This window comes from Syngnathus floridae, chromosome 12, assembly GCF_059516105.1.
Source record: "Syngnathus floridae isolate MCC-2025c chromosome 12, RoL_Sflo_1.0, whole genome shotgun sequence".
NCBI classification, from domain to species: domain Eukaryota; kingdom Metazoa; phylum Chordata; class Actinopteri; order Syngnathiformes; family Syngnathidae; genus Syngnathus; species Syngnathus floridae.
This window is the reverse complement of record NC_142424.1, coordinates 7,012,179-7,028,382: the sequence shown is the minus strand read 5'-3', so window position 1 is coordinate 7,028,382 and position 16,204 is coordinate 7,012,179. Positions and strand designations below refer to the sequence as shown.

Here is a 16,204-nt window from a genome sequence, read left to right as displayed (position 1 = left end):
ATAACTTATTCTGAACTAAAAAAGTGAGTAAGTGTCACTATTTGATTAGCCTTGGCCTACTTTGACCTACTTTAATGAGCACACAACTCGTACCAACAAACTGATGCCAACGCTTTTCAATATGTTCCCCCTCTCCCTCTGCATACATCGGCCTATTCACTCATACGCTCGACCTTTCCTGCGCGCACACTTTTAATTAGATACCAATTATAAATCTCATTAGGGCCTCAGCAGCTTGACAGTAAAAAGTGAACTGGGCACATTCGGCGGGGTAAACGCACGGCTCACGTCAAATCACAACAAAAAGAGGATTCGCACAATTTCGGCTCTCGGCGGCAACGCCGCATTGTTTTGACAATCGGACGCTGCGGCGCACAGTGTCATGGAGCGGCGCAAATGATACTCCATAATTGAAGTGAAAGATCGCAACCCTTGCGCCTAATTAGTAAGTTATTTTCTATTTCTTGTCAATGTACAAATTGTTAGACTGCATGCTGTAGGATTTCGGAATACAATAACACATTATGAGGAACAACATAGAGAAATGTGAATGTTCAAAAAATGGTTGCTGTTAAATTACATCCTTGTCAGCGCTTGTAATTAAAGCTGCAAGCAACAACAAAAATGCTCCATTTGAAGTAGCGAAATAACGCTAAGGGATCATCAAACTTTCTATGTCATATTTTGCTGCCCTTAGAAGGCTTTGGCTAAAACGAAATACCTTCACCATTAGTGTTGCTCATTCAGTGCACAGAAACAAAAGCAGCTGGATTGACCTCAAGCAGTCATTGTGAATAAAGCAGAGGTTCAGAAAATAATATTTTAAGAAAGTAATTAAAATGAAATGAAGATTATTCCAGACTGGTACACGGTTACTTCAGCGTGTCACCAGACTTCAACCCAATAAAAAATAAATAAATAGAAGCAAATACAAATTACAGACTGTTCGTTTCTTTGTCAGCAGGGGATTACATAATTATTCCTCCCACTGGATATAGGGCTCCTTGTTGGCATAGCTCCTTTGATTTCTCATCTCAGCCGTGTTTTTAATTGTTTTAATATTTCAGCTTCAAGTCATAAAGAATTAAATGCCAATGGTCTGGTGGGACTTTGGTGGATTTCACACGGCCTCTACCGAGGCCTCCTAATCTGCCCATCACTTGCCATTCTCTCCTAATGACTTGCTATTTCTGGCCAATGTAGAAATGAAGAGACGTGCTCCAAGCTAATTTTTTGCACATGGTGGTGTTGAAGATCTCGGAGGACATTTGTCAAAAGTTGATCTCTCAGACACTTATGGGTGAATCAAGCCACTATTTTTTACCTGGGAGTCTTTCTGATGAATTCGATTTAATTTTGACAATAGACATTGTGTCAGAATGATTTCCTCACCAATTTAGTGGAGGAAATATATTATCTGGAATTGCCTAGACTTTTTTTTATATATATTCAAGATTATATATATATATAAATTTATTAAGTTTATATAAATAAAATCCAATGTGAGTTGAAGGTCACTGAAAATGAAAAAAATAATTTGAGTTTAGAATTTGATCCATAATCAAACTCAATTTAAAGTCAACTAAATGAATTTGAGAATTTAAAATCATCTGCTTGAGTCGTATTTCAATATTTTTGGAATACAAGAAATTTTGTTTGGTGTTTATTTTTAGAATTTTTTGTACTCTGTCATTTTATTTCACAATTATCTGGCATTTAACAGGGGTGTGTAGACTTACAGCTATCCACTGTTTCTCCCTACGTACCATAATCCCATTTTCTAGACAGTCACATTTTTCTTTACTAATTGCTAAAAGCATCTGTTCCAGGCACACGCATGCTCTCGTGGTTCCTGCTCCTTCACCATCGCCCACACACAGCAGGAGCATTAAGGGAGGAAAAATGCATATTGAGCACTGATGTAAATCAATCCGTGGTAGCTGCGCGCATAGGTGACCTTGTGAGCGATGCAGTCAAAACACTGCCTGGCAGCCATGTGCAAACCTCACGCCCAAATGCATTAACGACACACATTCACACGGTTTTGCCATGTGTCTTCTCGGCACCAGTGAGTGGGAGCCTGCACAACCTGCACAGGAAGACACTTACGAATGGAAAGAGTGGTCTTTGCTTTTCATTAAAATACTCGGCTGGGTGTCTTAATGTTGTCACTAAATGTTGGTCCACACGACTGGAGTCCTGGGCGGCGCAACCACCCAAATACAAACAACTTGACGTCATTTATTTTAGCGAAAAATGATATTGGTCACAGTGGGAAGGGGGTTTTCATTTCCTTCATGGCTGCACAGATAAAGCCTGTTTTTTGTTTGGTATTTTTTGCATGTTCTTTCAGTGATTTTCTTTGGAGGTGTTTTTTATTGTTTTTCTGTACATATTTTCTGGAAGTGGCTTTTTCTTCGGCTTATCGATTGGCTTTGGACTGACAATTGCCTTTTTATTCTCGTGGAGATGGAAGAACAGTAATCCTCATATCATGGTCCTTTGTGTTCATTTACTCATCTGCACATAGTAAAAACTGTCTATCATTCTTAGAAATTATTTCCCAAAATATGCTTTCAGGTTTACGGATTTCACCTTTTATTTAAAAAATAAATTCTATTCTTAGTGTAAGTGAAAAGAATTATTGATTCAAGTAGCAGGCATTTATTTGAGGTGAGGTGTTTGATTTAGGTCAGTGTTGAGATCTTTAGCAGCTTTTACTTGCTCATTATTTTTCATTTCATCGTACTGAAATCTTTTTTACCTCGACAGATATCAAACATGGTGGGTCAGTTTAGTGTGCTTATCTGTTACTTTTTTCATTGACGGGAGAGAAATAAGTACATCATTAGCGGTATGGCTTTCATTTATTGAAGGGAACAACCTCCATCAGAACAGAGGTCAAATATAAGAGTTTTTTTAAATGCTAAAATCAAACTCTGCTTGCAGCTTTACAAATTGTGCAAGCATTAGCCAGATTTATTTATTTTTTTTAAGTTTCCAGGAGCATTTAATGACGCAACTTTCTTGAGTCAGTGTACCAGGCATCTATTTGGGGATAGGCCTTTTGTTTTTGGGTCAGCGTTAAAAAAAGCTTTCACTCCAAAATTGGCTCATTAAACTTCAATGTGAGCATCACAGCTTTACAGAAGCCACGTCTGTTGTGCAAGCTGTGTATTTGTTCAAGACGCTACCACATGTCATGGTGGACATCGTTCATAGTATTCATTCAAGCACGAGTCAGTGTGCTAGCACTACGTTCATATATTAATGAATGCAGGCTTTGGCTGCTATAAGGCACGCAAGCTGTACTGTACAGTTCAGTCCATTCTTGTCAACGTAAAAGCTTGGGAGACATGAATGGAGTTGCACGATCTGAAAGAATGCCCATACTGCATGATCTCATTATCTCCTAACCTCAGGCTAGCTTCCTCGTGCATTGTTGATTTACTGTGTTTGTCTCTGTGGAATCTTCCTCCTTGCTGTCAATGGTGAACACAAGCTGAAACAGGTGAGAGAAAAAAAAACACATTTTTCTCATCCCCAATGGAGTTTTTTTTTTTTTGTCGTAGAGGACATATAGTGGAGAAGCTGTGAATGTTTGTTTAAAGTGATGTGCTTTGTGGAGAGTGCAGTAAACAACTCAGCGAGGGTGGAGATGTACATATATGTCTTAAATTTTGATTCATGGTGTGATGACGGTTAAAACCTCCTCGGATATGCTGAGAAGGATAGCGAGAGAGCCTTGATTTATGCGGCTATCGCTTCACACTTTTAGTGGCAAGCAATTGGATGAGGTTCACACGTGCACGCATACACAGAGGCCGGTAAGATTAGAGATTTGCCACAAGAGGGTTTCACTTAATAAACGCTTCGCACATTTTCACTCAACTTTCTAATATCCTGTAATGACTTTGGCGGTCGTCAAACAATTGCGGCAAGCACAGCACAGCCGCAATAACAATCCCAAAAAATATTGTTTGTGTTTTTTTTCCCACAGAAAGAGATTAATGAGGAAGCACCTGTGCAGATGTCTGCTAATATGTGACTGATTGTTATGTCCCGCTGGCTGTCGTCATGCTTTCTCATATTGCATCGTAACGTTGCCTCGTTAACAATTTTATAATGGCACGATTCTTCAAAAGGATACACAGGGGGAAAAGGCATATGGAGACAATCTGACTACTTTCCACTGATTGATCATGGGGAAAATCAACAATAAATGAATCAATTAATTGATATTTTGCACTGGCGGTATCCGATTGAGCGGAATGAGTCGACCCCGAGGAACTGTTACGGCATCGATGGAGCTCATTGCCCTACAGGATCAAATGTAAACTAGTGATTTTTCTCTAACAATATGTTACATGTCAATTTTCTGACAAACTTGGTCAATATGCTATGCTTCGGTTGGATGACGCATGGATCCATCATCAGACACACTTGTGCAGTCTTAGGCTGACAGCCAACAGCAAAGCTGGCGGCAAACCATCAGTGACCATCTTGCTGAAGGGGATGGTGCAGTCACCAGCTTGGAATATGCATTCATTTCCAAATGAGAGCATCTGCTGTCTCCCACATCAGATGGAAATAATAGTTGATGAATTTACATCAGCTTCTGTGTTTGGTCCAATTTATAGAACAACAAGCTCGAACTACAAGGGAATATTTGTGTGCATTTATTTATTTATTTTTATTTTTTTATTTATATTTATTTGAATCGGGAGGATGCACATTAATAAACATTATAAGAACAAATGTAATTATGGTAGATTATAGCTACAAATCTAGTTTATTAAGGAAGTAGATGGTTGATATTGACAGGTTAATGTGGGTGGAATGGCCTATGATGACCATTCCGCATATTTTTCCGCTGCTGTGAGAATGTAATGGTAATTCAAAATGGTTATACAACAGAGTGGACTTTTGATCAAAAAGGGTTTTACCAAAATAATATGAATAGCTTTGCTTTGCGAGCATAGTGCATCCCAGTGGGGCAAAATCGACTTGCTTCAACTTGCTTCCGTGTCCACAGGAAACGTCTCAAACATTTCGGCCGTATTGACACATGCTTTTCATCCTGATTGTAAGTTTGCACTGCATAGCAGCTCTCACAGCCACACTGAATCAATATTGGAGGAGCAAAGCCCTTGTTCCCTGTGTTTATAGATCCGCGGGCTGGACTTTGCTTCCCCTGCACATTGGCATCACTTTCGCTTCAATCTACAACGTGAGCGGAAAACAGCTATTTCTGTCGTCGTTATTCATAGTCAAGAGGTTTTATAAGGCATATAAAGTGAGATTGAATTTGGCTTATGTTATGTCTGCAATAATACAGTTGGCTATGCATGTTTTATATTCATGAGGCGCTCGCTCACCGTCATCTGCTGCAAAGTGTCTTTTTTAGAATTGATTGTATTGTATTATATTGTGCAGTTTGTAAGTGAGCCTTTCATACAGCCAATTTTTGAAAAGTTGGTTGTTTTCTCAAGTTTTTATAGGTCAAACTTGAAAATATCTAAAAATCCTTATGTGCTAGGTTAAAAAACAAAGCCTTTTTTTAAATTAGCATCAAAAATACATTCAAGGACTATAAATCTACCTCTTTAAAATGTGCACACATGGTCATTTGTTAACATAATTTATGAACTCTCACATTTAAAAAAAAAATAAAAAAAAAAATCGAACCTTGGAATACAGATACTGACTACTTATTACTTTTAAAACAGGATTTGTCGTAATCCATATTTCAGTGAATAAAATAAATTACAGATTATCTATTTATTAATATCAATGCCTTTACATCCTTGATCTTTTATTTAAACAAAACGGGAGTGATAACATAAGAACGTAACCTTTTAAAAAATTTGCAGGTGGTAAGCTGTGGTTTTTAATTTGCCTCTATTCAAACTGGCAAAATGCATCTTAAAGGGTTTTGCAATAAAAAATTTGGAAGAAAGGGCTCGTTTTTTTTATGACACCAAAATCAATTTGGGAATAATCTATTATCCATATCCTCCTACACAAGGCTCAGCCAAACTTAAAAACCAACCCAATTTAAAAACGACTGGCTTGAAACGAGACTCCACAGCGTATCTTCAGCTTTTGTCTCTGGTGGTGAACACGCTGAAAATATTTGCCAATCTACAAGAAACCTCTCATAAAAATCAATCTCAACTGTGTCTCATGCCAACCAGTCCAATGCCCGCTACTCTTGCTCTCTCTGGAATTAAAGCAGAAGACAAAACACACCATAAGGAGCTGCTGTGATCTATGCACAGCTGTGTTTTGTCTATCTGTGCAGCAAATCGGCATCACTGCTGCATTAGAAGAGGGAGAGATATCCAGCAGGAGTTGCAAATGAGTCATTATGTCGCAACAGATGTGATGATATGTGGGATCTCCATGTGCCGTGTACTAAATCGCAGCTCTAGGCCCTCCGGCAATTGTTCCTAAAAAAAAACAAATCAGACAAGCCTCACCTCGTGACATATGCCGCATGTCCGTCACACTTGACAGACAAACACACTGTCCACTCCACGTCTTGTCTAAGAGGCATCCCAGCATTCCCTAGACACCGCTCGCGGTCTTGCCTTCCCTCAGAAACTGACTCAGCAGCCACTGTCAGGTTTGCTTAATTTGGCCACGCTCGACTCGTCGCTACCTGCACTCTCATCTGCCACTGCGCCTTAATCCTCTTGTCACTCACCAGCCCCCCAAAAAAGATAAGGATGTGAATGAAGTGCTGGGATGACGAGTTGAGGAGGAAGCTCGTAGTGCGGTCGCAGACTAAGCGACTAATGGCATAATAAAGTCTTCTTCCGTGAAAAACAAGAAATCTCAAGCCCCGGTGTAGTGAAGTGCTCTTCGATTTGTTGACAAGGTCACATTCAAGCACATTAGCAACTTTGTCCGCAGGGTACAAAAGTGAAGATTGCCAAGGGGAAAAACATGTAGTACAGAGGTTTAACTAATGGGAAATTAAAATGACGAAGTGTAAGACATATATCCCAAATATATCCCCAGAAATCAGTTTTAGTCAGGCTTATCACCTAAAAATTGGATGCACGAAAAATTAGGACATCGTGCCTAAATTTGAAGAAATAGAGAAAAAAAACAAAATTGTGAAGCAGCCAAATTTCATGGCTAGTACAATCTGCTACTCGGGAAATAAGTTCCAAACAAGCAAACTAAAACATAACTTTAATTATTGAACACTTGTATGATGATAAAATCAGCTTTTTCCAACATAATTTAAATATGTACCGTATTTTCCGGACTATAAGGCGCACCTAAAAACATAAAATTTTCTCAAAAGTCGACAGTGCGCCTTATAGTCCGGTGCGCCTTATATATATATATGAACCAAATTCCTAAATTTAAACTGGCCCGAAGCATTGTGTCATGAAATCAATCATAAGTGGCCCGCTGAAGACTATGAGTCATGAATCAAAAAGACTACAGATCATTATTTTGTGATTATAAAGTAATTTGTTGCGTCTGAAATTCATTGAAGGTGCGCCTTATAGTCCGGTGTGCCTTATAATCTGGAAAATACGGTATATATATTTTTATATACACAAACACCATCTGTTATTGGAAGTGAAATAGGCTATCCAGCATTATGAACCCTTTACCATTTGGAACAGGAAAAAGGGCTTTCAAGCCGATGTTTACTTTTTTTGTTCAGCAGCACCCCATTTAGCCCAGCGTTGGTGATTGAAAAATTCCAAGTGATTTACATTCGCAGAGGCCGATTACAAGTAGCAAGGAGTGCGACATTTCATTTTCTCTGTGGCTCGGTCTATTTCTACTTTCATTTCATCTAAGAATTGCGGGATTGTGAAATTTTAGAAAGCCAAATAAGTTTAAATAATTTGAAGCGCCAGGGCTTGAAATAAACAGCTTGTTGTTCAGCTCTTGTATGGGGTCATGTGATTCCATCTGGCCCTTGATTGTTTGCACTTGAAAAAAAGAAAACGATGTGTTTGCTAGCGATTTCTCCCTACCTCAAACTAATCATTGTTTTCGGTCATATCTTGGACACATTTAGTAAAAATGAATTTGTACATGGTGAATTAAGTAAAAATGAAGAAAAATCTGACGACTGATTGTGGTCAAAGAGACACAACCCTCCTAGAATAATTCATCCTACTGCAGTGACACGAGAAACTAATACTCAAGGTATTGCTTTTCAAAACATAAAGAATAAATAACTAATGTACGTGCCAGCAAGGTCATTGGAGAGAGCCGGACTGTTGTTCTGAGGGCCCTGGGCAGTATTATTTATTCAACATACAGCCGCATGCATTGCATTATAGCCTTTTCCTCACACTGAGCTTCAACCTGTAAAAAATGCGTGATGCATGTGAAGCGTGATATGGTTCAGGCTGGTGTAATAAATTACAAGGTGTTATTTGCTCTCCTCCTGTCTTGAGATTGAGTGATCATGCAAGTCGTTTCATATGGAAACACGAGAACACCAGTAACTGCATTGATGATGATAATACCGGTTACTAGTGATCCATTCCGCGTAGAGCTTTCATTGTAGTAAATGGATTGTATTCTATTCTTAGACACTAACTGTCATTTAATCATCAGGTTATTATTGCAGACAATAGATGGAGCGTGTGCTCTTGTTGTTATTAAGTGTTGAGGACAGTAATGGAGCTTTAAGCGTTGGGTTACAATGGTTCTGCATCGATTGTTGAGTGCATTCTCTAGTTCAGCTGTCACCAAGCAAACCGAGAAGTACTACTTTGGTACTGTTAATGTGAAGAGCTATCAATTTGGCATACACAAAAATAAATGTATTTAAATTATTGTGAATTGTTATTATTTATGCTAATAAGATCTATGCCAAACACAAAAATAAATCAAATTATTGTGAATTGTTATCAATTATTTATGCTAATTAGATGTATGTAAAGAGACGGATGCTGTTTATGATTTCTCAATATTGTCAGCAATGATTTTATTAGGTAGGAAATATCAATATGTAATATTTAATAGTTATATATTTCTCCAAGTCAAGAATGATCGCTGTAAAAAAATCACAATGTATCATTCCTAAGTAAGATTTTTTTGGTTACTCATGTGAACCATAAAGGCTACCAGGTGCCTGCGGGTGACTACTATTGTAATCAACAGATTGTAGACGAAATTCTTTAGTGATTATTCATGACCAGCCAACCTTGATAGCATTGGTTGAGATCTGGATCTCGTGCAGCTTCCTCATTGTGCCATCACGGTCGATGAAGTAGGAGGAGGCCAGCTGGTGAAGGGCTTCCACATTTTGAGTGGCGTTGGCGAGCTTCCTGTCCAGCTTGTTTTTGGCCAGGTACATCGTCAGCGCCTCCTCCCCTACAAGGGAATATATAACATCGGTTATTACCAAGTATGTGCATTTTTTTACATGACATGGTTCAAGCGACACCAATTAATTTCTTGTACAGTATCCAGTTTGTAGACGTGCCATGCGAGCTTTGGCATTAAAAAGAAAACATGGAATAGAGTCATCCAGCCATTCTCTATAGAGCTGGAGTGTATCTATTATTTAAAAAAAAAGTAGAAAATAAATGAAAAGTAAACCATAAATAAATAAATAAATAAATAATGCAACATTTAGCTGGAGAAAGCAGATGCCCCACTTTTTCAGGAAAAAACTCCAAACGTTTGCTGCTTCAATCCCCGGTTGGGATCTACACAATGGCACAAAAAGACTCTCGATTGACTCTGTTGCGATGGAATTACTTCTGTGAAAACAAAGGAAGGTCTTAGATACATGTGCTAGGGACAGAAATAGCAAGTAAACTGAACACAGGACTGTACTGTTCCTATGATGTTCTAATCACTTGAAACGAACTGGGCGCTAGGAGCATGTAGTGTCTTGGACTTGCTTGTTACGCCGAGCTATTTTGTGCGCCATATACAGTCGGATGTTTTGACATTATCATCGCACCACAAGCTTCTGTTTATGCTGGCACAATCGGGACAATAATCACATTTTTTTTTTATACTAATCCAAGGTTAGGTGAATCTCACTGCCATTATGAAAAAGCAATTTCATCTCACGTAAACGTTACCAATTTGTCATCTCATTGATAAAGAAAAAAAACTGCACACAATGAAAGGAAGTATAACGAATGTGACCTTGTTCTTACAGCCTGTTGCTACTTTGTCAGTATTGCAGGCTGTCTACCAGAATGTAGCCAAAGGCCCCTAATGAGCAGTCTTGTTGTCTCACTGAAACTCCGGCAAATATTTAACAAGCTAGGTTTCTTACCTCTAACGAGAAGGCAGTTTAAGACAGTTGAAATAAGGTCACATATGTTATCATTCGTTTCGTGTATTTTATGTGCATTCTGAATAACCAAATGGCACATTTGAACTACGCTCGGAATTTTTGAACAGAAGTCATGATAATTTAATGCCAAAAGTAGCAATAATAACAACACCCCTGTAACTGCATTACTGCCTACACAAAATAACACATTTAGCAATAAACACAGTCACACGTGTTAATTATAACTGCAACAAAGCATTCTGAAAATGCCGCTTCTCTAATGGATGGCTGTGAAGCCCAGATGAGGCAAAAACTACCAATCCTGCACAGTAGAAAAGGCCAAAAAGTGATTTATTCCCACAGAGTAATATGTTAAGCTTTGTTTGTTTTATTTGGGTGGTTTGACCTCAGTGTTTTTCTTCTACTGTCTAAAAATGAGCATGGTCACACACAATTTGCACTGGTTCAGAATCAGCTGTTAGCATTCCTGGAGTGTGACCGAACATTGAGCTGAGGAAGAGTGTATGTCCTGCTGGGACAGAGCTTTGAGCAAAGAGGAAATGATGTCAAGCTGTTCTTGCGGGGTTTTTTTTCGTCATGGGGGATGTAGAGGTAACGACGTTAAAAACTTAATATCAGTAGCAGTATCTATAAAATGCCACTAGGCAGCGGTGCTGTTCTGGATATATTCTGTCAGGGATTAACGACAGGGTGAGTAATATTTGATTTTTATTCTGTTAGCTTCTTTTTACACTTAAAGTACATGACATAGACAAGCATTCGACATTTTACTATTAGCCGATATAAGATATGATGCATGTGACAGTTAATGATCCAGTGCTAGATGATATATTTTTTATAAAGGGTGGTTACCGTATTTTCCGCACTATAAGGCGCACCTAAAAACCTCCAATTTTCTCAAAAGCCAACAGTGCACTTTATAATCCGGTGCACCTTATATACGGACCAATATGGATTCGTGGATGAGGACTAACTTATTAAAGTAAGCTTTACGTGTTTATTTTGTGTGTTGTGTGATATTAACGTTTGAGCATCGTTGAGTTATTGATATATTGTCATTGTTTCACTATTTCGAGGGTTAGTATATTGTGATTGCATTAATGTTTGAGCAACGTTGAGTTATTTATTCTATGCGCCTTATAATCCGGTACGCCTTATATATGGACAAAGTTTTAAAACGGGCCATTCATTGAAGGTGCGCCTTATAATCCGGTGCACCTTATAGTGCGGAAAATACAGTAGTTGCTTTTACCATTGCATGCAACACAGATAAAAGAAGCCCAAGGGAATTGCTTTAAAAAGGCAAAATCCATTCAACACATTTGCATGGTATATAAAAATAAACATTTGTTCTATCTTGTTCTTCCAAAAATTTAGTATGGCTTTTAGAGGAGTGTATTTAACTGAATAAGAAAAACGTAGTAGACCAACGACACCTCAGACACGGGCGGGGGAGAAATGTGACTGCACTGAGCCATAACACGTCCAAATATTTACCCGCCGTGCGGCAATCGCTGGTGATTTGCATGTCATACATTTGTGTGTTGACACATTCTCAAAAGGTTTGCGCTTTGCTCATTCTATAAAACATCATGTTTATCCACATCTCATTCCGACGAGCGGAGGAGCAAACAAGCAAACGGCCCCGATTCAATCCCACAGGCTCACGTGACCTCGTCTTTCCAAGATTGCGGTTCAACAAAAAGGCAAATGCGAACGCCCGCAGCCGGGCTGGAGTGTGTCACACATGCTCACATCCGCGGTGCCCTCCAACGCTTTATCGTCCCTGAGCGACGCATGTGAATTGGTCACTTAACTTGTGGTGACTGGGACTTGCAGTCTGGTGCCTGGTTGGAGTACAAAATCACCTTGCCCCCCTCGGGGCCAGTCAGATGACTGAAACGGAGTGCGCACAGACTGACAATTTTTTCTTCCTTTCGCAATCACTCGGCAAAGGCCCAATTATTGGATGTTTCTAAAAAATTATCCTAAGCAAGTGTTAAATGTTTAGAGCAGAGGTACCTGACCTTCTTTTTTTACTCTACGTACTCTGTACCTTTGAGGATGAAGACCTTGGGGCCTATTCGTAGACGCGCGCTGATGCGTTCAGCATAAAGATGAATCATCTTTATTTTCGTACTGGGGCAATTCTAGTTTGGCGTGTTTGGGTGAGGTGAAACCAGGTGAAAACAGGTCTAAGTTGTGGCGCAGGTGGTGTAATACAATTTTGATGGATTTGTTTCAGGCGATGTGTGGGTGGTCTCATCTTATTTCATTCACAAATATGACGTGTGCATCAAACCCTCTCAGTCATGGTTGAAAGAAATTAATTGAATGCATTGTTATTATTATAATTTTAATATTATTTTAAAACTACTGTTGCGAGGGGGGGGGGGGGGGGATCATTCCACCTGGATCTGCTCGTAAAATAGGTGTTGTAGAGAGATGACGACAATTTATTAACTGACCATTACCAATTCGGTCAACTTTGGTGGGAATGAGCTGCTGGTTCATCATATCTTAAATCAGTTAAGTCATTTACTTCAAATTAAAATAACCACGTGTGCAAAACCAAAATGTTGCGAATAGATAAGATAATAGTAAGCCTTGCTTCCTCCCGTAGTTCTTTATATTTTCCAGGGAGAGGAGACACATAATTTCCAGTGGAGGTCTTCTCTGTATTGAAAATCTTGAGCCACATTTATTCCTTGTCATATATTATCTCTTACATTTTACAAATCTGTTTGGATGTTAAAAATCCTCATGTATGCGCCCCGCTTCAATGGCACTGCTGCACACTAATATTATTCCCACATTTAAGTTCTTTTTATAGGAAGCTAGCGTTGCGTGAAGCTTCATAAATATTTGTGGTTATAGCCTCTACTCTGGCAGTAAATTTCTATTACAGACCACCCCGCTTGCCCATAATCACAATTAATGCGCTTTTGTTTAAGCTGTTTAAAAAACAATGTCGTGTATCACCTTGAAAGCCCCCCACTAAGTAACTCCTTGCATATTTTGCAAATGTATCCATGGTATCTACAGCGATGTCCACAAGGGTGTAGAGTGCAAGTAGAGTTTTGCAGTAATGGAAAGGATGGAGCCCTCCATCCTGTGTTAATGTTACGTGTGGATCACTTTATGGAGAAGCATTAAACTATATGGCGATGCAATGTATGGCAATCACCCAGCGGAGCGAGGCCAAATGATGTTTTTTTTTTTTTTTCCATTCAGTCACAAAAGAGATGCTTTTAAGTATGACAGGCACATTGATTAAGAAGACGGTAAAGGGAAGCATGGAAAAAATAATTCAGTGTATAATTAGGACAATGTAAAAGTGCTTCACAACAGGCAACCACTGCAGTATGTTGTAAAAAAAATCCTCCTGATTCTATTGAAGAAACGTCCATTGTTGTAACTGTCAGTCTTGAACTATAAGACATGTATTTTTATCTTGTTTTTTTTCATGTATTTATTTTTTATGTCTAAGGAATCCAATTATTTATTCCAGTGAAACCTGCTCCAGACTAATGCAGTGTTGGTGAAAATAAACAATATCATGAGAAGATATTATTTGAACACAAAACAGTTTGAACACAGTTTTTATATGAATGCTTCATAGTTTGTTTGTTTTATAACTCCCGTGAACAACCCAGGCTAAACCTGACTCCTGCTTGATATACTGTTCAAATATCTTAGCCTCAGAGCTGAAATGTATCATACTTCCTTGACACCAATTATTACTTTCCTATTAGCCAGGGTTTGTTATCATGTGGCATATTAAGGCATTACAGAAATACCACAAAAACAATAGGTTATGTACTTCTTCATATTTGTGTGAATTAATATCTACTTGGATTAATTGCTCAACATTAATTCAACACACAGTGTGTAAAACACTGTTTGTATATGCCGAAGCATAAATTAGCCTTTTTCACAAAACACCTTGAATTGTTGTCATACAAATCAATCCTAAATATTCAACCATGTTTTGAATGGACAGCAGAACAACACAAAGATTTGAAAGTGGTGAGTGATGTGACAAAAAGTAGCAGCACGAGCCGCTTTCGCTAGATTCTCCTTCACATCACAAAACAATCCCCCGCGACCCCGGCCGAGTCATTTCAATAAACCATTTCGGTGAGCGTGCCACTGAGCACAGAGGACTGTCGCAACGAAAGCACCTCGGATCCAATCATAGGTTGTGCATTTACGAGGGGGAAGCGGAATGAGCTCGCGCGCCCGCTCTCTTCCCCCTCAGCCCAAATCTATATTGCACTGCTTGTTGACGCTAAAGGAGTAATCTACTTGACAACCCGCTCGTTCTGTTCAACAGGTTCGGTGCTCTGAATCAATCATTTACGTTTAAGTTCCACTGCACGTCTTGTCAGATAAATGCCCCCTCCTTTATCTCTAGCAACCTTTAGGCAGGAGAAAATGTAGTCCAATTGTGCCCCTTTTTTCTTCCCAAAACTACCTGGAACATTTTGTACAGCATCACATGTGATGGTGGGTAAACAGCATGATACTGTAGGTGACATATGGAAGATTATAATGTACCGTATTTTCCGCACTATAAGGTGCACCTAAAAACCTCAAATTTTCTCAAAAACCAACAGTGCGCCTTATAATCAGGTGCGTCTTATAAATGGACCAATATTGAGCCACTACAGCAGGCGTGTCCAAAGTCCGGCCCGCGGGCCAAATGTATATATATCTTATGTATGGACAAAGTTTTAAAATGGGCCATTCATTGAAGGTGCGCCTTATATATGGACAAACTTTTAAAATGGGCCATTCATTGAAGGTGCGCCTTATAATTCGGTGCGCCTTATAGTGCGGAAAATACGGTAGGCTAGCTGGCGACATCAATTTTGCTGAGGTGGTAGCACACATGCATTCATTTCATAGTATAATGATTGCACAATATATTACAATGGATTTCCCAGATAGGTGCTACTGTTTTGGTTAGTAACAGCATTGAAGCAGGATCAGATCTTAATGTGACAACTGAGTTATAATTGTTTTAGTGCTGAGAGCAAAAAGGGAGCAATCAAAAACTACAATGATTGCCAAGCCAGTGGCTATTTGATGAAATATAACATATCTGAAACAGCTTTAGCACAATAGCCGATCCGCCCTCCGCGGTAAATTTGATAGCAGTAGCAGCCCCTACCATTTATTTACCGGCCCAGTTGTGCAGTAAATCCCTCGCTATCCAAAAAAGCACCATGTGGGGCGCTGAAGCACATGAAACGAGCGCTGTAAAGTACATTTCGAGCTTCTGTTCTCAGCCTCCAAGTGTATACAAAAAAAGTGAGGAGCAATTACGTGGATAGTTTGATAGTTTTGTCAGTTATGACAGTCACCTTACGTTTTTGTTGGGGAGTCTGAAATGTTGAAATTATTTCAAGTTCTTCCCCTCTCACTCAAAGCAGTCGTCAAACCTTACCACCGTCTTTCTGTGGCAACTTTAAAGCATTCGCACCTACTTGAACCTTTGCTTTGGGTCAAATAAAGTCCAAATGTTCCAATGAAGGAGAAACACTCAGTAATTCATGAGTATTGGCCCAGAAATCTTAAGCACACTCACTCATCTTAAACGGTGGTACCTGACTTTCAAATTGAATTTGTTCCTTGACCAAGCTCATGTGAATGCTTTTAATCTTGGTTTTCTGTTTACCTCATATTGACACTCCTTAACTTGTTACATGAAGAGACTTCATTCACCCCAATATCATTTAAAAAGTTACTGAGGATATAACACATGAATCCTGCGCCTGTTTTGAGACATTTTAGAAGTGTTCATTCACCATGTGCTACAATAATATAATGTAACCTATTAACCTATGAAACTACTTTTACCTTTCTTTCACTGCCAATTCAGTATTGCGAAAC

At 39.0% G+C, this 16,204-nt stretch overlaps 1 protein-coding gene across 2 annotated transcripts in view; it reads right to left on the bottom strand.

Moving 5' to 3' along the window:
* The window catches only part of brinp1 (BMP/retinoic acid inducible neural specific 1), a 119,988-nt gene that overhangs the window by 28,447 nt on the left and 75,337 nt on the right, over positions 1-16,204 (bottom strand). For both annotated transcript variants that reach the window (XM_088391188.1, XM_088391190.1), the window contains one exon: positions 9,194-9,363. In XM_088391188.1, the coding sequence (XP_088247314.1) occupies positions 9,194-9,363 (170 nt within the window). The remainder of the gene's footprint in view (positions 1-9,193; positions 9,364-16,204) is intronic.